Source organism: Patagioenas fasciata, chromosome 2 (genome assembly GCF_037038585.1).
Source record: "Patagioenas fasciata isolate bPatFas1 chromosome 2, bPatFas1.hap1, whole genome shotgun sequence".
Lineage (NCBI taxonomy): Eukaryota > Metazoa > Chordata > Aves > Columbiformes > Columbidae > Patagioenas > Patagioenas fasciata.
The window spans coordinates 38837153-38859650 of NC_092521.1; the positions used below are offsets into that span (position 1 = coordinate 38837153).

Sequence of the window (22498 nt, forward strand, 5' to 3'; positions counted from 1 at the left end):
TGAGTGATAGATGGAAAACTGTGATAGGTGAAATTGTAGCCTGAAATATTTAATCAAATATACAGTCAATGGGTAAATCCTTTCCATATGCATGGGCACAGATTTATTTAAAAGGAGGAAGATATGAGGGTTAAGGAGTGTACACAAGTCTTTCCTTCTTTTAAACACAAACAGTGTGATGCATATTCTCCCAGCCTTGTGGCAGGGCTGGGTCTAGGTAGTCCTTATTGGTTCCATAAAATGTCAAGACTTCAAAGTGATGCCTGTAAATCTGACAGTAAATAAACCATCACTTTTGCAGCTGGTTTGGTGCAGATGATTCATACTCTTGCTACAACAAGACAGCAGGACCAAAGTCTTTCCCCCCCATCACTCACTCAGTCCTTGAGTTACCCTTCCAATTCCTGATTGTGAATGTTTTTCATCATCTCTTCACACACTGAGGATTGCAGGGTCTTACAGAGCAGAATAAACTACATATAATTTAACTAGAAACTTGGGCTGTGCTTATACAACACTTTCCTCCAGTTATTTTTACACCAAGATGGTTTTGCAAATAATCTATTGTGCTGTACAAGGCAAGACAAGTTCTCTTCCAGTATATGTACATCAACTGTCTACTAAGATTGCTAAATTATATTATATTATAGAGTGGGACTTTGAAAGGCTATTGCTAAGTTACTGAGTCACCAACCAACCCTGCTAGACAGTATATTATATACTTGAAGGTCTAGTACAATAGGAGAAGGTTTGCCAAAGTTTTGAACAATGGTATCAGCACCAGTGAGCAGACAGACATAAAGAAGGATGGATCATGGGAAAATTAAAAAAGCAGAAAGCATTTACTGACACAACTGGACCTCTTACACCTTGGGGTTTAACTTTCACTGGTTCAGAGAAGGATGACATGTATTACACTTTTTTTTTTCTTTTTGCTGTACAAAATGATCAGCTTTCACTACAGAAGTGAGTTCTCCATTCAGTTTTGCTTAGCTTGAAAGATTTTTTTCCTCCTCTACTGGTATTCCAAAGTCCTTTACGTGAACAGACTTGCATGACAAACCGGGGGCCCCACTGATTTGACTCTCTGCTCTGGATTTCACTGGAAGATTGCATTTGTGTAGGAGTTTGCTTGTACAGGGCTGGGTTTTTTCACCTGTACATAATAAATACCAGAGTGATACTTTTTTTTTTTTTTCCATGTGACATGCATTTTCTTGTCTCTCTAGTTAATAAGTGGCAATGTAATTCTTCCCAAATTAGTTTCTGCCCTGGAATATGTGATAAACTTGAAGAAGAAATACTCAAACTTTTTCTTTTTTGGAGAGAAGGATTATTTTGTTCTAGTTGTGGATACTTCTTTGAGGAGAAAAGCAAGAGGAGAGGGCAGGCCATTTGGCACTTTGTAAAACAGCTCACCTAATTATTGTCTTGATTTCCTTACTCACACCTCTGCACTTACACTTTTTATATATGTGATTTCTTAGTAAAAAATCAAAGATCTGAAAATTAAACATTGCATAATGGCTTTCTATGCACAAGTTTAAGCAAATTAACTAGAACTTAATTTATAGGGATGCTGACTATCTGCCATCCTTACTGACTGAAATAAAGTATTCAGCATCTATGAAAGTTAAACACTTAATCCTGATCCTATTGAAATTTTTGTGCTAATGCTAGCCTAAATGTGTGTGGATGAAAGACAAGCTTCGATTTATCCATATCATTCACAGAAAGAACATAAAACTACAACTATAGGGTTGAAACTCAAAAACCTTTTATCGTTTTTATAGTGTCCCGTAAAAAAAAACACAAATAAATAAATAAAAGGAGAATGGACTCATACTTCTTAAGGAAAAATCTTCAGTGTTGAGGTTTGTTTTCCAATTTGCTTCAGAAGCTTTGCTATGGATGTACTACTAACTTTAACAGCTCCTACTGCCTGACCTTTCTGAACTTAGAATCATAGAATCATTTAGCTTGGAAAAGACCTTTAAGATCATGAAGTCCAACCGTAAACCTTATCATTGCCAAGACCACCACTAAACCATTTCCATACATATACATATCCATATATAAAATGTACATGTATGTGATTCTACAGTCATAGATAACCACATAACCCTTGAACACTTGCCACAGAAGACCTGTTAAAGTTATGATATTGCTTTCACACAGATGTAAAGTTTCTGCTGAAGAAGGGAAAATTCTGGCTGTCTGGGAAGTCCATTTGTCACAGGTACATGCCAAAATGGAACATCTACGAGATATTGCCACAATTTCAGGTCTTTGTTGCAGTAATCATTATAGTCCAAGGACACAAACAAGACAAAGTTTACAAACAGGCATATTTTATTTAGACAGAGCTTTCAGGCACTTGAGCACTTTTCCACATGTAATTAAACAAAACAAAAGCTTTACCTACAAGTCTCATCTTGCAACAGGTCTTAATTGCTGTGGTGAAGAATCAAGTATTCGATATGTTGGCTCCTCTGTGTGAAGCCCTGATGATATCGCATCTTCACTGTCAGAGACAGGAGCTCTCATTACTGTAGCAAACTCAGGCTGACTCATGGAATTTTTAATACAAACTTTAAATGTACAGATATTTTGTAACTCAGTCTTGAGGGAAATCTCTGAAATCATTAGTAAACTAACTTTGGTCAAATATGCAGCCAAACTGTAATGTCAGTTTTGTAGATGAGCTAGTTAAAAACTATGAGTGCTCAGCTGAAGAGTGTAATAAAAAGTATCTGTTTTTTTCCCACCCTTTTTGTTTTTACATACAACCCCCTAAGTTGTAAGAATACTGAGATAGCAAAACTAAGTGCTCAAAAATTAGGAAGGGGTGTTTGAAAGCTATGTATGACCCTGCTGTGATACCCCTTTGTCCTGCCACCCATGGTTGGGTATCACGTTTGAATGCCATTTTTCCCATAGAGGCTCTGTCCAGCTCTGTACAGAAACAAAAGGTTTAGCACAACCTGCTGTTACTCCACATTCTGTTTTGTTTCTTCTTTTATTTCCAGCTTGCTTTTTCTTCTCGTTCTAGGGCAGGTCCATACCTCCTCACACCTTCCTCCTGCCCACAGTTCTACACGTCCACCTCTTGACTGCTCCACCTCTTTCTCAATTTTTATCCTTTGCTGCAACACTTTGCTCCTGCAGACTTGTCTTTCCTGTTCAGTCCCTTGAGTCCCTGCTTTCAATTACTTTTTTTGGGGGGCATGATTATTCGCAATCATCCCACTCTTTACCTGCATGCTTTTAGTTGGGCAGATTTTTTCACATTTGTAAAATGAAGGATACCTGTACACATTTCAGCAGTATGTAACAGCCCAAGACATGGCTAGATATGACCAAAATTCCTATCAAAACGTAAGGAAGCATTAAATGTACATGCAGAAAGCCAGAGAAGGTTATTTAGAACAAAGTTTTGTAAACCTTTTAATCAGCCTAAGTATGCCTCATAAATTCCATGTTAAATGAAGTAAGACTTTCAGCATATGTAGGCCAGACATCCCAAAAGAAACCTAATCAAAGGAAATTGTTACAATAAAAATACTAATAGAGCAATTAACCCTTCACCTTCAATAACTGAACTCATTGCTGGGCAGTAAAGCTGGACTAAAGTTGAATTCAATGTCATCATCTTTTCTCCAGATAGAGTGGATATATTTCTATTACTGCACACTCATGCTGAGGATTCCGTGCTCCAAGGCAGTTTTCCACCACGACCGACCTCCCCTCTGCACGGCAGTTCCCAGCTGCTTTTTGGCTATTTAGTATCTGAAGATGGCTTATTTTCCCCTAAGGGGAAGGCCACCATCCGTAGCGCTTTCCAGCAGCCTGGAACGACCCCCATGCGGCGGGCGCTGCGGCCAGCCGCGGACCCCGCCCGGCCACCAGCGCGGCGGGGCCGGGCCCTGGGGTGCCCCCGCGGTGCGGCCGGCCCACGCCGGGGCCGGCCCACGCCGCCCCTGTCCCTCTGGGGCGGAGCAGGGACAGGGAGGCAGCGGGACCGAGCGGGGCTGTCGCCTCAGAGCCGTCCGGCGGCGGCAGCGGGATGTCGCGGGGGCCGCCGGGCGCGGGACACCCCAACGACCTGCCCGACCACGCTCCGAGGGTGCGCAGCGCCATCGCCGAGCTGCGGCAGCGGGCGGAGGCAGAGCCCGGGCAGCGCTGGCCGCAGCCCCTCTCCGACTCCTTCCTGGTGAGGTTCCTGCGTGCCCGAGACTTCCACCTGGACCTGGCTTGGAGGGTAAGGAGGGCCGGGGGAGCGGACAGGAGGAGGCGGCGGTGACCCCTGTGGCCCGGCCCGGGGCCGTTCCAGCCGCCCGCTCGCACCTGGCCCCGCACGCCGCGGCCTGGGGGGGTCTCGCCTCGGGCCCCGGGGATGCCGCGGCACTAGGGCGGCGGGCAGGCCGGAGGGGCGTCTGGGGTTATTGCTGGGGGCAAACGGAGGCGGGCGTGGGTCGGATAGGGCCAAGCAGGGAGTTTCAGGGTGTAACTAATTGCTGGTCACGCAGCGCGGTGCCGTATAATAGTGCGGTATCGTGGCTGGCATTGTGCAGCCTTGATGAGGTAATGTAAAGGTTATGGTAAGTGTGGTACGGTCATGTTACTTAGAGGTTGCAGTAAGTGTGGCACAGCCACAACTCCGATCAGGAAACAGTATCATTTAAAGGACATCCTTTTCAGGCTCAGGTTACTTGTTACTAGTAATGATACTAGTTTCACTACAGGTTTATGATTACTCTAACATAAAGCTATGCGTAAAAATGTATTTTCTCTTGGAGTCTGGTCATTTACAACACTCCTTTCAGTAAGTTTTGGTACTCTCCTGGCTGTTTGTATGGTGATTATCTTTGTTGTACAGACAGTGTGTGCATATTTTTAATATCCAAAGGTACAAAGTGTTATTAGTTGTTTCCTTTTTTACAAAAAGATTGACAAGTACTAACCATTCTGAACAGAAAGTACTTCCAAATCTCCCCAGGGCAAAAGCATTTCTTAACTTGTGCCAACTGGAAGCTGTGTTTCAGTGGAATTTGGTGTTGATGACATAGCATTGCCCAACAGATCTCAAATTTTAGTTTTTGAATTCTCTGTACTGTAGATTTTCCAAGTTTAGTCACCATAAGAGAAGATCGTTTGCATATGGATGTATTGCAGGATCTGGGTAGCTAAAGAACAACACTAGAAATTGAATTAAGCCCATAATAATAATTAGCTTTTAAAATACATTTTGTGTTCTTTTCATTTGGGTTGTGAGATTCATGTCACAGCTTTAAATCTGTCCTCCTCAGCAGAAAAACTAGTAAGTCAAGTCAGACTCCTTTGAGATATGTACCTTACTTTTACTTGAAGTTCATGACATTGTTTATATCAGATGTGCATTAACAATTGTAGGACTGTGCCTGTTTTCCTTTCCTAACAAAAGCCATTTTGTTTTCTTGTATTCCCTGCTTCCAAAAAGTAGGGCTTAATGAAGATAATATGCTCTCCTAATATTCACTTCTAATTACATTACAATTGGTTGTTACTGATAATCCTGTAGACAGGACAGTGGCACTTCAGAACTTGTCCCATACGTTTCTCCACTTTATTGTGATTAATTGTGAGATATGTTGTAGGTAAGAATTGTTCTACAAGGAACAAAGGGATATCTCTAGATCAGCTTCCCTTGTCCCCAACATCAACTAGGAATATTATACAGTGGACACAAACAGGTCCAGGAAATTTCTGAAGAATGTTGAAGACAACTTCTTGGTGCAGGTACTAAGGGAGCCAACTGGCAAAGGTGCCCTCCTAGATTTGTTTTACCTTCATGGGCAAAGTGGTGGTTGGTGGCTGTCTTAATCACAGTGACCACAAAGTAGTTGAGTTTCAAATAGTTGACAATAGGAGAAAAACCCCCAGCAAAACTTCAACCCTGGAGCTGGGGAGAGCAGACATAGGGCTGCTGAAGGAGCTCGTCAGTAAGGTCGCCTGGGAATCTGCTTTTGAAGGTACTGGGGTCCATGAATGCTGGCCTCTTTTCAAGAGCCATCTCTTTAAAAGTGCAGGAGCAGGCATTTCCAAAGTGTCACAAGTCAAGCAGGTGGAGAAGAAGGCTATCTTGGCTGAGCAGGGAACTTCTTATAGAACTTTGTTAGAAAAGGAAAGTGTATGGACATAGGAAGCAAGGACAGGAGACACAGGAGGACTGTGAAGATGCTGTTCACCACTGTAAGGAGAAAATTAGTGCGGCCAAATCTCGATGAGAGTTCAAGCTGGCCAGTATTGTGAAGGGCAACAAAAAGGGCTTTTTAAAATATGTTAATAGCAAAGGGACAGTCAGAGATAACATTGATCCATTGCTTGACAAGGTCGGTCACCTCACAAATAGGCATACAAAGTGAAAATGATGCCTTCTTCACCTCTATCTTCAACACTGATGATGGGGCTGGAACCCACAGAGCCCTGTGGTGGTAGACTGACTGTGGGGATGACAAACTCCCAGATGACCCTGAACTTGTTTGAGACTTGCTGCTCAAGCTGGATGCACATGCCTGATGGGGTTCATGACAGGGTACTGCAAGAGCTGGCTGATGTTATTGGGGGACCTCTCTCCATTGATTTTCAATGGTCTTGGGACTCTGGAGAGGTCCCAGTTGACTGGAAGCTGGCAAATGTCCAATTTTCAGGAAGGGTAAGAAGGAAGATTCTGTTACTTACAGGCCTGTCAGTCTCACTTCAGTGCCTTGTAAAGTTATGGAGAAGGTTATTCTGGGAGTTACTGAAAAACACTTGAGAGACAATGCAGTCGTTAGTCATAGCTGTCATGGGTTCATGAGGGGAAAGTCCTGCTTAACTAACTTAATTTCCTTTTATGACAAATCACCCATTTAGTTGACCAAGAGAAGCCAGTAGGTGTGGTAGTTATGGATTTTACCAAAGCTTCTGATACTGTCTCTCACAGTATCCTTCTGGATAAATTCTCCAGCACCCAGCTAGTCCATAATATGTTGGGTGAGGAATTGGCTGACTGGTTGGGCTCAAAGAGTAAATAAGGTTACATCAGGCTGGTGGCCAGTCACCAATGGTGTTCCCCAGGGCTTGATTTCAGGGCCAGTGCTCTTTAATGTTGTTATAAATGATCTGGATGCAGGAATCAAATGTACATTAACTAAGTTTTCTGATGCTACTAAACTAGGAGGAGTTGTGGTCTTCCTTGGGGGCAAAGAGGCCTTACAGGGAGATCTGGAAAGACAGAGAGTTTGGAAGTCACCAACTGTATGACAGTTAGCAAGAGCAAGTACAGAATTCTCCACCTGGGATGGGATAATTTTGGTCATATATACAAAGTGGGGGATGAGAGGCTGGAGAGCAGCCTTGCGGAAAGAGATCTGGGGATTTGGGTTGATGGCAAGTTGATTATGAGTCAACAGTGTGCCCTGGCAGCCAAAAGGGCCGACTGAGTCCTGGGATGGATCAAGCACATCACAGCTCACCAGTCAAGGGAGATGATTGTCCCACTCTATACTGCACTGATACAGCCCCACCTCAAGTACTGTGTGCAGTTTCGGGTGCCTCAAAACAAGAAGGACATCAGACTATTACAGTGCATCCGGAGGAGGGTGACCAAGATGGTGACAGGTCTTGAGGGCAAGACTTATGAGGAGCAGCTGAGGTCACTTGGTCTGTTCGGCTTGGAGAAGAGAAGGCTGAGGGGTGACCTCATTGCAGTCTGCAGCTTCCTCGAAGGGGGCAGTGGAAGGGGAGGTGCTGGTCTCTCTCTGGTGACCAGCTATAGGACATGAGGAAATGGGATGAAGCTGCATCAGAGGAAATTCAGATTGAGCATTAGGAAAAGGTTCTTCACTGAGAGGGTGGTCAGTCACTGGAACAGGCTCCCCAGGGAAGTGGTCATGGCACCAAGCCTGTCAAAATTCAAGGAGAATCTGGATGATGCTCTTAGTTGTATGGTGTAGTTCTAGGTTAGATCCTTCTGGGTCCCTCGCAACTTTCAGATATTCTATGATTCTATGACTAATCTTCAGGAGTGTGGAATCTAAGCTAGGTTAAGAGATGGAGTCTACAAAGTAACACATTTCCTACCCTGCTTGAGGAACATTCCTCTAAGTCAGGGTACCTGCTTTAGAAAAATTAAGTCTTTTTAGAATCTCATTAGAATTTCTGGATCTCCACAGGCTGCTAAGTTTCTAAATTTCTTGTCTGAAACCTTCTTTGAACTAAGAGATTCTGCTGTTCAAAATCCACCTGTGTTTAATTTTTCCATCTAGAATTTCAGGTTTCCAAATGCTCTAGCTACTTTTACTTCATCTTCCATATACCACTTTACACTGATTTCTAGGTTATTTCTCTTACAGCATGGGAAGAAGACAAGAAACTTTAAAAAAAAGGAAAAGGAATGTGTTTATCTGCAATCAGTATATTAAGGCCCAAGAGATTTATTGTGCAAAAATCTGTGGTAGTCATAAGATGAATATTCATCTAACCCAAGTCTGACCTCATGCAGAGGTTATGTTAGTACTTCATCCTAGACAGAGCCCTCCTGTCATCAGTCTAAACAGTGTCTGCTCCCTCCTGTCCTGGTTAAATGTTGCATCTCAGTTTGGAGTCCAGATTGATATGGTCCTCTTTTTGCCAACTGGGCTTCTGTGTCCTACTGCATAGTACTTGTAGAGCAGCTAAGGGATAATAGAAGTTTTGTGGCTCTGTCAATGTTTATAACCAAAGGTCTTCAAGCTCTTGTCAAGCATCTTTCTTAGTATGGGCTTATACTTAGACTTAAATATGAATTAAGTGGCAACTGAGCAAATGGTTTCTTGATGCATCCCTGGTTATTACTTGACACAGATTTATCTGAATGTTGACATCTCAGAAATTTTAGCTTATCCACATTTGGAAATGATTCAGAAACTAAGAATCAGGTAGATCCATTTCTGAATCTTCTATGATAACTCATTCCAACATTCTTTACATTTTGCACTGGCAATTCCAGACTTGCTTTCAAGTACTGATCTATTGATATGTGTCAGACCTGAAAAAAATCCACCACTGAAACAGGTAGCTGGAATTGAAGAACTCAAAGAAGAACTGTCTGTATTTTTTAAAACAAATGATTATTCAATAAAGCTCAGTAACAGCCTATTCTCAAGTTAGAAGAGAATTCTTTTTCTTCGTTTTGAATCACAAGAAAGATTAAACTTGGCCGAATATCTTATCTTAGAAAGTGACTGGAGATGTATGCATGAACCTGAACCACTTAAATACAGGCTCCAGAAGAAGAGGTGACGTTAAGCAGATAGCTTCCATGAAATTATTTCAAAAGCATTAATTTTATTGGTAAGAAAGTGTTAAGTCAGTCTACATCAAATACTGGCAGATGTATCTTTAGGAATGAACAGAAAGTCCTTTGACACAGAATAACAATAACAGTCAAATGACACAACAAACCTTCAATAGGTAAATAAGGAATTTTCTTGCCCTGTGAGACTTCTAGGCAATACTTACCTACCAAAAATTAATACTCAGAAAGAATGGTGTTACATCGTTACAACATCTTCTATGCCTTTGTAATCCCTGTGAGAGATACAGGTAGGGATCGGGTGTTAATGCTGCAAAAGATTTCAGTCTGGCTATATGTTTGTTTCAGAGCTGAGTATGTTTTTTGCTCATTGATTTGTACAGATAAACCTACTTACTATATGTGTTGTAAACAGAGAAACGGGACCACGGGTCTCCATTAAATGTGCTAAAGCTATGGGTTTATATACCCTTTTTTAATGTACCAGCTATGTATATATGTTTGACTTTATTATTGTGATCAAAACCACTGTCACTTGGATTCAGTAGTGATATGTGACATCTGGAGAACTAGCATCTCCTTTCCTCCCTAAATCTTTTTGCCTAGTGCATTTTATTATGTCTTCGTCTTACATCCCACAACTCATGTATAAGGCTAATTCTCAGTGACTTGGGGATACTGTCTTTTTGTACTTGAAGTAGATTATACTCTGGGGAAAAGAATGAAAAACTTTAAATTCAATAAAAAAGCAACATTGAAACTCTGTGCCAAGATATGTTTTCATAACATACCACTTAGACTTTTGTAAACATTGGGTTTATGGCACTCAAAACTGTCTAAATATCTGGGATCCTTTTAGGAGTTCTGATAGCTACAAAGGTATATGGAGGAATCAAGACTTTCTAGTGTGTTACACTGCTTAGAATAACTGATGTACAAGAAGGATTGTTTTCCATAGTGTCAAACATACTGCCAAATTGCAGGCATTATTTCTGAGGATCTTCACATTGTTCAAATATAAATAGCAAGTTTAAGTCAATTACTTGGCTGCTTTTCTTCCATTAATATAGAGGGGTTTCACAGAGAGGATGGAAAAGCCCCTATTAGGCTCCCTGGCTGACTGTTGAGAAAACACAAATCAGTCAGCCAGTCTTCCCTTTGTGCTAAACCCAATCTCTAAACTGACATGAGCCAGTCTTCTTCCAACTGTCAAAGAGATATTGCATGTGGAACTGGGAAAGTTCTATGTCTCTATAATAATATTTTAAATTTTGTGTCTGTGTATACCATATGTTTAAATTCTGTGTAGCTATATACACATAATTAAAAAAAAAAAAAAAAAAAAAAAGAAATACCCAAAGGTGTGTGATTATGTATATATATATCTTTATATTCTGAAGTCTGAGCTGTTGGTTTCTTCTTCAGAGATTGCCAAAACATTTTTTTCCTAAACATCATGTGCATTGGTACAACTGCTGACACAGAGGCCTAATTCTGTCTAGCACCCTTGTTAATATGAAAAAAATGAACAACAATGAAAAAATGTACATATACAAATACATTGGTTTCTGTAACAAGCATGTGGTTTTCTAGTTCTTTTAATTCTAACTAAAGTACTAGGTTCACTTTTCTTTGTTTCATAGCACATGAATTTTGGATTAATCAGTAACTTTATCATCTCTGATGTTCAGAAATCTGGAACTATCCCCTAAAGACCTCAGGAAAAAAACCTCTTAATTAATGTTTAACTCCAGACACTGGAGTTTTTCATCCAGCTTTCTCCATTTATAGAGTTATCTTGCATCTATTTTCAGGTGTTGATCAAATGCTAGGTAGGTTATTCAGTTTGTAAACACAGATAATTATATATTGAGATGTTTTCCCTGTGTTAAAAGTATGAGACATATTTTATACTAGGTAATGAGTGTTCCTGTTTATCCTGATATTAGGTTGATTCATCTTCTATATCCAGACTGGTTGTTATGTATAATATTTCTGTTTGTGTCTGTGTGTGACCTGAGTATGTCCAGCTGCTAAGAAAGGGATTGTTTACATAAATGAAAATTTACAGAATATGGCTCAAAACTAGTTGTAGATGCTGTGGAAGATTATCTGATGCTAACCTTTACTTCAGCGCTAAATCATTTCAGGTAATTAGATTAGGTTTTCAAAATCTGAGACCTCTTTAGCACTTCCTGGCTTTCTGGCCAAGGGAAATACATTTGGAGCTTAGCCATGTCACTTGTCTATGTCAAAAGATGCACCACTTGCCCACGTCACAGAAGGTGTCAGAAGTATTCCAACCACATACTTATTCCTTAATGGACTCACCAGGAGGTAAATTATGTCTTCGTAAGGATCTTGTGTGTGTCACAACCTGTGAACATCATTCCCTTTCTCCTGAGGTCCAGATTTTAAACATTTGCCTTTTCCAACTTGGAAAATGTAAATATTCACTAAAATGAGAAACTAACTATACTGACAAGATACAATTATTTAGAGGCTTGAATTAACATATCATTTTTATTCTCATCTTGTTTTGGCAGGTAGTCCTTGAAAGAGTTGTTTAAAATATTTATGTAATTGTTAACCAGGTTCATAAAGTTGTGGTATAACTGATTTTACAAGAAAAGTGGGAAAGGGTGAAGATATTTGCAGAGTTGTTTTGAGCATGATTTTATGTTTTGCTGCTGTTTAAGGGTCTGTATTTGAAAGATCAAGGAAAAGAACATAGTGTGTTGACAGTGCCGTCTGGTTGGCACAAAGTGGTTGGGATTGCTCAAACAGTGCCCTTTGCAGAGAGTCACATACTAACAGAGTGAGATAATCAGAGTACCTAATCAGACCTGTGTTTGAAATCATAGTGAATTTCTATTCTACAAATTAACTTTTTTTTTCCTACTATGCCCTCTCCCCACCCCCTACCTGCCCTTTTTTATCTGTTTGGTTTTAAGTTGGCCTAGACAAACTGATTTAACACACTCAAAAGCCTTCTAATAAAATTCTCCTAATGGCTAAATGTTTCTTTCTATGGTGTATGGTTTAGGATGAGGCTTTTATCAGCTTTCTGATTGTCAAATCAAATGGGATTCTAGTGTGACAGATTAACTTTTTTGGTTTTGTACCTATAAATACATATTTATAGGTGCTATTTCCATGAGAGAAATAGCACCTATAATTTCTTAGCACCTATAATTTCTTAGAGGGTCTCCCTCTAAGAGTCTGTAGGTATCAGCATAACTGATGCTGTAACGTTCCAAGGGATTAATTCAGTATCCACTGAGGTTCCTTCTGACCATTCTTTCTATGAAAATGGTGAAGAAAATGGTACTTGCATAGATAAAATAAATTTCTAATTTATATAAGGTTATGTTTTATTAGTTGCAGCTGACAGTACTTTTAACTCAAATGCTTCTGTTGTGAAATATGGAGTAATTGAGAAATGAATAAAAATTAATTTCCGTTAATACAAATCAACAGAAATAGAAGACTGTTGGTTGATGCTTTCATTGTGGTGAACCCATTTAATTTGTGAAACTGTGCTGAGGATCCAGTGGGGTTTTGCTGTTTGATGAAACACAGTAACAATTTGAAAGGCTAGCTTGTGCATGCTACCTTTGAGATTTAAACCTACATTTTGGTTTGTTGAAATGAGTCACTTAAAAATTCTGATTCTCATAGCTCCTTTGAAGGTCTCAGATTAGAAGTCTAAATGGTAGCTACTTAGGAAATTTTAATCCAAAATCTGTAGTTCTTGCTGTAGCTATTTTTAACAGTGCTTTTCATGTAATGCCTGATGGCTATCGGCCATCTACATTTATTTTCTCCAGTTATTGAAGAATTACCAGAAGTGGAGAATTGAATGCCCAGAAATAAGTGGAGATTTAAACCCATCTTCTGTTCTTGGTCTTTTGCAAGCTGGATATCATGGACTCCTGAGATCAAGGGACCCACATGGAAGCAAAGTTCTAATATACAGAATTGGTGAGTGACAAAATTGCTTGGACCCACTTCACACCTAGCTCTGGAAGTCATGGTTTGGTTTTATTTTGTCATTTTTTGTTTGTTTGTTTGTTTGTGGGGTTTTATCCCTTTTGTCTGTTTGTTCGTGGTTTTGTTTTTAATTATCACAATTTGAGCAGCAAAATAAACATATTTTATGGGTAATATCAGAACATCTTAACTAGTATGGTAACATATTTATGTTTCCTGTTAGAAATACCTTTACATTAATATAAAGGGAGTTTGTTGAGCTGTAACAGCTATATCACTTGACTTAAATACTGTTTTGGCTAAACCTGTACATTCCTTTATGAATAATGTATTTTCTTTTCAGTGGAGTTCTTGTCTGCATAAAAACAAACAAACAAACAAAACTCTTGAGGTTAAACCCCTAAAACTTGAAAGAAATGTGGCTATTTGGGTCTGAGTGTCCCAATAATTATTTGTTTCTCTGCAAGTTTTGAAAGCCATGTGCTAAGACTCTGGTACTGGTGCACACACAGCACAGAAGGGAGAGAACAGAAAAGAAGGTGTACACCTAGTCATGTACCAATGTCCAGTTTAGATGTGGATGTTCACTGGGTTTTCACCACTTAGATGTAGCCAGAGAGTCCTGTCTAACAACACTCTGAAGATCCTTTTTTTGTGTCACACACTCCCAAAAGTCTTTTTTAAAAAGATGTAGTTAAATGTGTTACCATATTTCTTTGTGCTTGTTTTGGACAGAGAAATTATTTTTGCCCGCATTTAAAGAAGTGTTTTAATATCAGCTGGTCTAGTAGAAAATAATGTGTCTTTCTGCAAAGCTGTGTTCTCTGGAGCTTTCATCAAGGGTTAAACTCATCCCATGTAATTCTTTGCTCAGGCCTCAGAAAAACAAACTTAATTTGCTTGAATCTTGACAGAATCGCTGCACTGAACAAAAAATATACTCATTGATTGGACTGATGATCTTCAGTTTCTGCTAACATGATTGTTTGAATTAAGCTGTCATGTCAAAACCTTGTACTGGAAGCTATGGCCATAGGTGGAACATACTACATTAGGTGGCATATATTAATACAACTGTCTAGCATTAGGTGGTACCATCTGTACAGTTCAAAAGATGTGTGGCAGAGCAGGGACACAAAATAACTTCTGTACTGGCAAATCTGTTTATTTCAGGACCTTTGATATTGCTAGTTATTTGTTGTTCCTGAGCAGCACATTAGAAGCAGTAACAAGGAAAACTACAGATGTATGTGCTATCCTCATGATAATGCAGTGCAGTTTATTTACTCCTCAGGACAATGGGATCCCAATTTATTTACAGCATACGATGTGTTTCGTGTAAGTCTTATCACATCTGAACTCATTGTAAAGGAGATTGAGACTCAGCGGAATGGAGTCAAGGTTATCTTTGATCTGCAAGGGTGGCGATTTGCTCATGCATTTCAAATCAGCCCAGCAGTGGCCAAGAAAATTGCTGCTGTGCTTACAGTAAGTATGACGTATTGCTTTATGGTTCTTCATTGCTATAACTCCCAATTTTTTATCTTTTTAAAGCTATGGTAAATTTTCCTTCTCTAGACCTTCTTAAAGTCTGTGCAGCTTGAAAGAACAAAATCTTAAATCCTCTAGAAGTCAGACAGCTCAGGTACAGGTTGTGCTTTATTTGACTTTAAGCATGTTCTTGTGTACCAGTAAATGTCCTTTAACCTCTGATGTTTTGTAAGAACTCCACAGATCTGTTACAACACAAGAATTTCATGAGTGTAAGGGCAGATTAAGCCAAATTTTATAAGGATCTGTGTTCATTATCCTATTTCGTCTCCTCTCTTCCATTCTTTTGTACATTAACTAAATATTCAAAGCTTCTTCTTTTTTTTTTTTTTAATTTCCTGAGACTCAGAGAAGGTGAGAAGCAGCATGTGCTAAGAGTAGTTAAGACCAATACGGTACTGGCTTGTTACCAATATGGATGATGCTACTTAACCATCCAGCTGCTACCAACAGAATGAATAATGTTTATGTTCTGCTTGGTTTTACCCCCCCAATTTGAGCATTATTTTGTGCAATTTGCTGCTACTTCACCTCCTGTTTTTCACAAAACTTCTAGGGACTTTACTGTCTTTAAGACTTGTTCCTTTCTGTCAAATTCAGTTGAACTTTACCAAGGAATTTGAGAGAAAAAAAAAAAAAGGAACCAAATTTAAAAAGGGGACAGAGAATTGACAGGAAGGCTACAGTGTAGTCCTATAATCCCATTTTCCTTCAGAAGTTATGCTGAAAATCAGTAATAATAAAACTTTTAGCCTATGATGTGGAAATTAGCCAGGGAGATAATCTCTTGCTCTGGTTTAGTAAGGTTTATATCTGAGGTTCAGTTGAAGCTTAGTCATTGAATGAATATCATCAGAACTCCAGCTGTTCTTCCTTTTTGGTATCTACTGTAAAACTTCAGTGAAACCAGCAGGTATTCCCAACTTTTCACATCTAGAATAATAACTCTTGATGTTTGTATGATTCTGGGCCATATCTCATGAGAACAGGATGTGCAAGAGTGTTTCAGTTGACTTCTGAGCTAGTAAGCAAGTTGCTAGTAATTTTTTAACCTTCAAATAGAGCAGAAAGGAAGAAGAACAGGATTTGAAATTACATCTAATGGTTTCAATCCATTATCTCAAACCAGGAAATTATTTGAATGTGATGTTTCCATCTTGATCTATTTCAGATTTGTTGCATGTTTTTCAAGCTTCTAATTTTTTATGGTATAGCTATTGAAAAAAAACGCAGAAACACAGTGTTCTTTTCTAAGATGAGAAATAAGTGTAACTAATTTTTGTTTCAAATTCCTTTCATCATTTTAGCTGAGTTCATATATTTCACCCAGAGATTGTCTTAGTATTGTTCAATATGCTCAGAAATAAAATTAAGGAAGCATAGTTTCAACCATGAGTTTTTCTTGAGAAATGTGTGTTGCAGATTACAATCCTGTATGACGAAACATAAGTTAATAGAAAGAAAATATGGACTAAGGAATGGAAACCATAGTAACATTATTAAGTGATATCACCTTGAAAAATCTGTTACCCCATGAAAAAACAAATTGTTTTGTGAAAAACATGATAGTAGACTTCATATATATGATAACACATAATAACATGAGGTAAACCTATAATCTGATAGTTTTAAGGTCTTTATCATACATTAAAATCTAAAAGGAATTGCACTTAAGAAATGTATAGGGTTTGTGTTTATGCTTTTTGTTTGTTTGGGCTTTTGTTTGTTTTTGTTTTTAATAAAATGATGCATGAAATAATGTGAGAAGAGCTACTGTGCTAGTGGGGAAAACTGTAAGAAGTACCATTTTTATAGGCAGAAAACTAGTTGCAGAGGTGGTATTAGCTGGGATATGAATGTAAGCTATACTTTCCTCATGGCATAATGCTGTCTTTGAGCACTGCCATATTTTCTTTAAACCTGAAAAAGTCTGGGACTTCAAAATGAATCTTGAATGCAAGTAGAAGTATTTCATATTATAAAGACTGCATAGCGTATATAATTTTTATTTTCATTATGACAGTAATCTTGTTGTAAATCTGAACTTCTAGCTTGGGCGAATTGCCAGTAATTTCAAGGCTCTAAACTATATTTAGAAGGTCTCTAAATCATATTTATAATTTATTTAACTTAAAGTTAGTAGCCCCAGTGGTTTATATTTATATATATTTACATCTTATCCTTCAGGTTGTGAATTACCAATTAAAGCACATGGCTGGATAGCTTTTTGGTAAATCAGCAGCAGAATCTCTGCTGTGAAAAATTGTACTTCTGAGGAAAGGCTGAGCACAAGCTTTGTGTACGTTATTTATATGTAATTTGGTGAAGGTTTTCTTGTTTCTTTTTTTGTTGTTTTGGGTTTGTGTTTTGTTTTTTTTTAGTAGCCTCTTCTCATACTGTTCTGGGTTTTTGTTTGTTTGTTTTGTTGGTAGGTTTTTTCTTTCTAATGGGAGGAACAATATGTGATTTTCTAAGCATTTTTGGGGCAGTGTAAACTAAGAGCACTCTGAAGTGCAGGTATTAGCAAGATCAGGAAGAATGCTCCAACCTATGGACTAGATAGTTTTCACATATTTGTCCTTAATAATAGAATATTTTTAATAATGCATTCCTTTTCTTTTGCTGTTTTTCATGTATGTTGACAGGATTCCTTTCCTCTAAAAGTTCGAGGTATCCACTTCATTAATGAGCCTTTATTCTTCTACCCGGTCTATGCTCTAATTAAGCCTTTTCTCACTGAAAAAATAAAACAACGGGTGAGTGCACACAAGTATTTCTTTCTGCCATAAAATTTCCACATGACAATCTGCAGCACTTCCATCAGACTCTGGTGCTTCTGAGCACTGAAGAGCATAAACAATTTCTGAATGTTAGTGCCATTTGGGCCTCCGGAAACTAACTGTAAAGCATTTTCAGTTATCAATAATGCCAGAGTTGTAAGTAGTAACTGTTATCACCACTCTGAAGATAAAAACTACAGTGACACAGAGAGGTTAAATGATTTGCTTGAGGTCACATAGCAATTAGTCTGCAGGACTAGGAAGAAATAGATCCTGGACCTCCCAACACTCTGCCTATAAATGACAGTGAGATATTGTCACTGAACAGTGATGTTATGCTCCAAATTGTGCAGAATTAGTAGAAGACAACTTTTTAGTTCTGAAAGATCTGCAAAGGCATTTACGCACCAAAAATAGGTCAAGCTTAAGTTCAAAATTTCTTTACAAATAGCTTCTTAGTTGTTTTAGATTGTTTTGGATTTTTAAATCTTAAAACTCTGTTTGTGTTTGGATGCAAAACATGCCAAAATTCTAGAATTCTGGGTTTTGTAGCAGAGGAAGAATATTGGTGGTTTCAGCTGGCAGGAAAGGAAATACTGTGAAGTGTTAACAGCAGGAATAAGGTAAAAAATAAGCAGCACTGCCTGTTGTTATTCCCACTTTGATGCCTCCTTGTTTCGGCACGTGGATCTTGTGCATTTGCAGTACCTACTGCTCACTAGGACAGTAAATCCAGATTTTTTTTGTCACTGTTATCTGTTATTCGCCAATCCCCTTTTCCTAGCGTGTGTGTTTTGTTAGGGAGGAGAGAGGCAGGATTCTTTCTGCCAGCCTAGCACAGTCAGTCCCTCACTCTGGAAAGATGAAGAAACTGAGTGTGCTCCAGCAGCCTGATGCTGTGGCCCTTCTTCTCGCACATTAATACGTGTCAAATAAGCCCCTGTCACCTGTCCAGTTCAGAATATCTCAGACTGGAACTCAAAAAGCAGAAAAGAGGGCAGATGGACAGTAAAGGCCTGAAAGAAAACAAATGAGATATCCCACTTCATGGAAAGGAGATTGGCTTGTCTCTGGCTTAGGGTTTCAGGTATGATCTGAAAAAAGCTCTAAGGGTCACTTCCACATACTTTAATAGGAATAATTATTCTTCACTTGTTATCTTACTTCCTGACGAGGAAGTGTTAGATAAAGGCAGCCAACTACTTTTTGAGTGCACATTCTTGTAATCTATGTGTAATAATAATTACAGAATTTTTTGTCAGGTGTTAACAAGAGCCCTATACAACTTTCTGACTGAAAGTCATGAATAAGTGTTCAAAATAGCTACAGTGAAGCAAGACAAGAAGAACCAAAATGACAGTATTACAAGGGTTAAAGTGGAGGAGAAGTCCTGGATCTAATTTCAATTGGAACTGAAACATAAGGACTGAGATACAGATTCTTCTGAATATCCTTCTTGGCACATATCTGAACCTACATACATACTATGTAATGTTGTTTTTAAATACATGTAGCAGGACCAGATAGTAATGGCCAGGAGCCAAACACTGATCTTTTCTTGGAAATGACTGAAAAAGAAGTACAAGAGAACTATCATGACAGGACCAGTCTTTCCATGGTTTAGCTCACCTCAGTTGTACGGATGTAGCGTGTTCCCTCACCCGTGTCACTAAACTGGTCTGGAACAAGTGTGTGGCTGGTTTCAGCTCCTGTGCTTGCAGCTGTATAAAATGCAGTTCTCTTGTTGCAGTCCATGCTTCATCAAGCTGCAGATATTGAGCGGGTCAGAGTTTGAGCACCCGTGGGAAACACACTCACATGGTGGTACTTTCTTCTTCATTTAAGGAGCTCATTATGAACAAGTGCACTTATTTAGTCCAACTAAACTGGTGGCTTCGGCTCTTGCACTATGTTTCTTTGCTGCCTGTTTTCATACCCAAGTAATGCTTTTCATCTCTTGTTTTAGGTGTATATGCATGGAAGTAACTACATGCAGAGTCTGACCGAACACTTCCCAATTAGCATTCTTCCACAGGAGTATGGGGGGGAAGAAGTCTCCATTGAAGAGCTCGCTAAGGAATGGACTGATTTCATAATGACATCTGCAGATTATCTTCATAGCATTTCTTTGATTGCCCAGGAATAACCTTACTACAGTATTATATCAATTCTTGAACACTGGAAGTAGGAATAAGTGTAGTATGAAATCTTTCATGTAAACTTGAAATCACTGTAAATGTATATCTTTGCAGGGTGCTGAGTATTAATTGACTGTACTTTTATACTGTCTGGAGTCTATCAGTATGTACGTCTGAAGAGATTAATGGATTCTATATGTTTCCAATACTGTTTGTAATTGATTAACTGCTAAAAGCTGAAGAGTGCGTTGGATATCAGAGACTGATACTGCTTCTGTTAAGTTTGGAGACAACTCATCTGTAATAACGCAGTCCAGAACCTTATGCTTAGCTCTTGTATCTTGGCTTGTCATGATGATAGGATACAAAAAAGAATCAAATGTGAACCAAGCAGACTAGTTAGCTGTGGAAATAAGACTACGGGTCTCATTTACAGAGAGTGAAAAGAGGCTGCTTTTTGGACTGATTCTCAGGGAAAATGGCTGCTTTGTTTGTGTCAAATTGAAAATTAGTCAGCAACAGTAGAAACATTTGTGCTAATCTTTGTGCTGCTTGTGCAATTCCCTTTTTGTGTTAACACAGTAATTACCCAATTTTATAGAGAAAGATAGGGAAAACAGATCACCATGTAGCTATTCTTCCAAGGACAGTATGAATCAGGAGAAGGAACTGGTGAGAGAGTCAAAAGAACCTTGAAAACTCTGGTATCTTTCTTCCCAGAGCTACTGTCTATAGACAAGCTATATGCAGCTCAGATTATGATCACCTTTAATTCCTACTGTAGACCACTGCAGAGGTCAAGAGCAATTAGATGTTTGCAGTATCTGTTTGTTTTGGAGGATGAAGTAGATTATCCTTTGTAGGCCTGAACTTTAGAAGTATTTGTTCTGTGGTTTAAGGGTGCTTGCAGGTCACTTTGGACCTCAGTGTACGAGATGCTGGGTATCTTCACTTTATTTTCAGAAAAGTAATTGGCAGCTCAGCAGTCTATATCTTCTGTTGGGCACTGGAAGAAATTATTTTTAATTTCTGTTGAGCCCTCTACTTCTGTAGGGGTAATAAAAAAATCTGTCTTTACGTATTGAAAACAGATTTTTTTTTAAGGGACGTGATTCAAATGTGAACATTGTATGTGTAGAAGCTATCACGTTACGTAGAAGTATCATCCTGCAATCCCCAGTATTCAATAACCTAAAACATTGTCTTACTTTTAATTTAGGTTTTTGTTAAAAACTCTGTAATGCACCAACTGCTAGAGTTTGTTTACCCAATTTTTAGCTTTCCTGTAATAACCCAAGGGGTCTTTGCATTAGCATTATATATTTAAACATTCCATATGAATTTTCATATAAATGGATCCATAACAATTACCTTGTTTCTCAGGTAGCTAGAAACACTAACTTTAGTTATTGTGGAATCTTTAGGACATTGGGATGTTATAATAATATATGCTTAGGGGAGAAAAATGAGACTATCCTATTAAATCAGAAATGTCTTATTTTAGATTATGATTAATACTGCATTATTGCAGAAGCCATTGGAAGCTAACAAAGAATAGCAAGAGGAACAACTTTGAAAGGCTGATAGATTACTTGCTGGTTGTAGTTTCTTCTGTTGTGTTAAGGTCAATGCCAGGTACAAAATCCTTTCCAAACTCACAAGGACTTCTTAAAGTTGTTGTTGTTGTTTTTTTTTTCTTTTGTTTTTCTTCCAGCTCCCTCATTTTCTCAAGTGCATTTTTTATTCTTTCAGAACATCCTTGATACTGAGCTTAAATTTGAAGAAACATTTTTCAGATAGATTTTCATACATTCATATCTTTCTTATAGGTTTCTGTTTCTCAGGTTGAACTATTTTGTGATATAAAAGCTCCTTAAATAGAGGAGTTCAGTGAAGTGCTAATTCTTCTTTATAAGAAAATAAACTAAGTAGTCAGGCATCTGGCAATTCCTCAAGTGTGTAAATCAAGTTCTAAATCATTTACAAACTGAAGAACTGAAGCTATTGTCTTAATGTTATGCTCCTTTGACTTTAATCCTGGAATGTAAACTACATAAAAGAATGAACTGTGTTTCAGTGAACAGGAAAGCTTGAACTCTTCCTATGAACCCAATCTCTAATCATTGCTGGTTTATATAGCAGACTTAATTTGATTATATATGCATATTTACATGGGCTCAATTTACGTGTTTTTTTAATCTTCATTTGGACTACACCAGCTCTACGAATATAATGTCCTAAGTGTCTTCAAAAATATTCTGAATCTATTATTAAATGGTAACCTGTTCGCCTAAGACAGCAGGTAGAGCAGAGAATGCAGTTATTTTGTCATAGACTGTTAATTATTTTTTAATCTTTACGTGTTATAAAGAAGGCAGGGACTTTATCTAAGGGACAATTGCAGTTGCTGCTGATAATGAGAGAAGATAATTAGGACAATTGCATAATGAATGGAAGAGGTATGGGCTTTGAGCTGCAGAGTCAGCAAAATACAACAGTAAAAGTCTCCATGTGCATTATTCATCTCTAAGAAAATAGGAGTGCCTCTAAAAAAAAGCAAGCTGCTCTTAAATTATGCAAATATAATTTACTACTGACTATGCACAGTGCAATGCAGAACGTGTTTAATTTTTTTACATATTAATATCATTATATTAATAAACCTTTTCTAGTCGAACCAGTCTTGTCTGTCACTTTCTAGTGATCCAAGTGTTACTTTT

The 22498-nt window shown here is 38.5% G+C and overlaps 1 protein-coding gene across 2 annotated transcripts; it reads left to right on the plus strand.

Annotated features, from left to right (window-relative positions):
• Positions 1-3985: 3985 nt before the first annotated feature.
• On the plus strand, positions 3986-22455 carry TTPA (alpha tocopherol transfer protein). 2 transcript variants are annotated; one of them, XM_065833049.2, is made up of 5 exons: positions 3986-4261; positions 13147-13300; positions 14604-14797; positions 17506-17616; positions 19607-22455. In XM_065833049.2, the coding sequence occupies exons 1-5, from the start codon at positions 4067-4069 to the stop codon at positions 19784-19786; spliced, it is 834 nt and encodes a 277-aa protein (XP_065689121.1). In that variant the 5' UTR covers positions 3986-4066; the 3' UTR covers positions 19787-22455. The 2 variants fall into 2 exon arrangements, with proteins under 2 accessions (XP_065689121.1, XP_071660177.1); XM_071804076.1 differs by having other exon boundaries at positions 14631-14797.
• Positions 22456-22498: the final 43 nt, after the last annotated feature.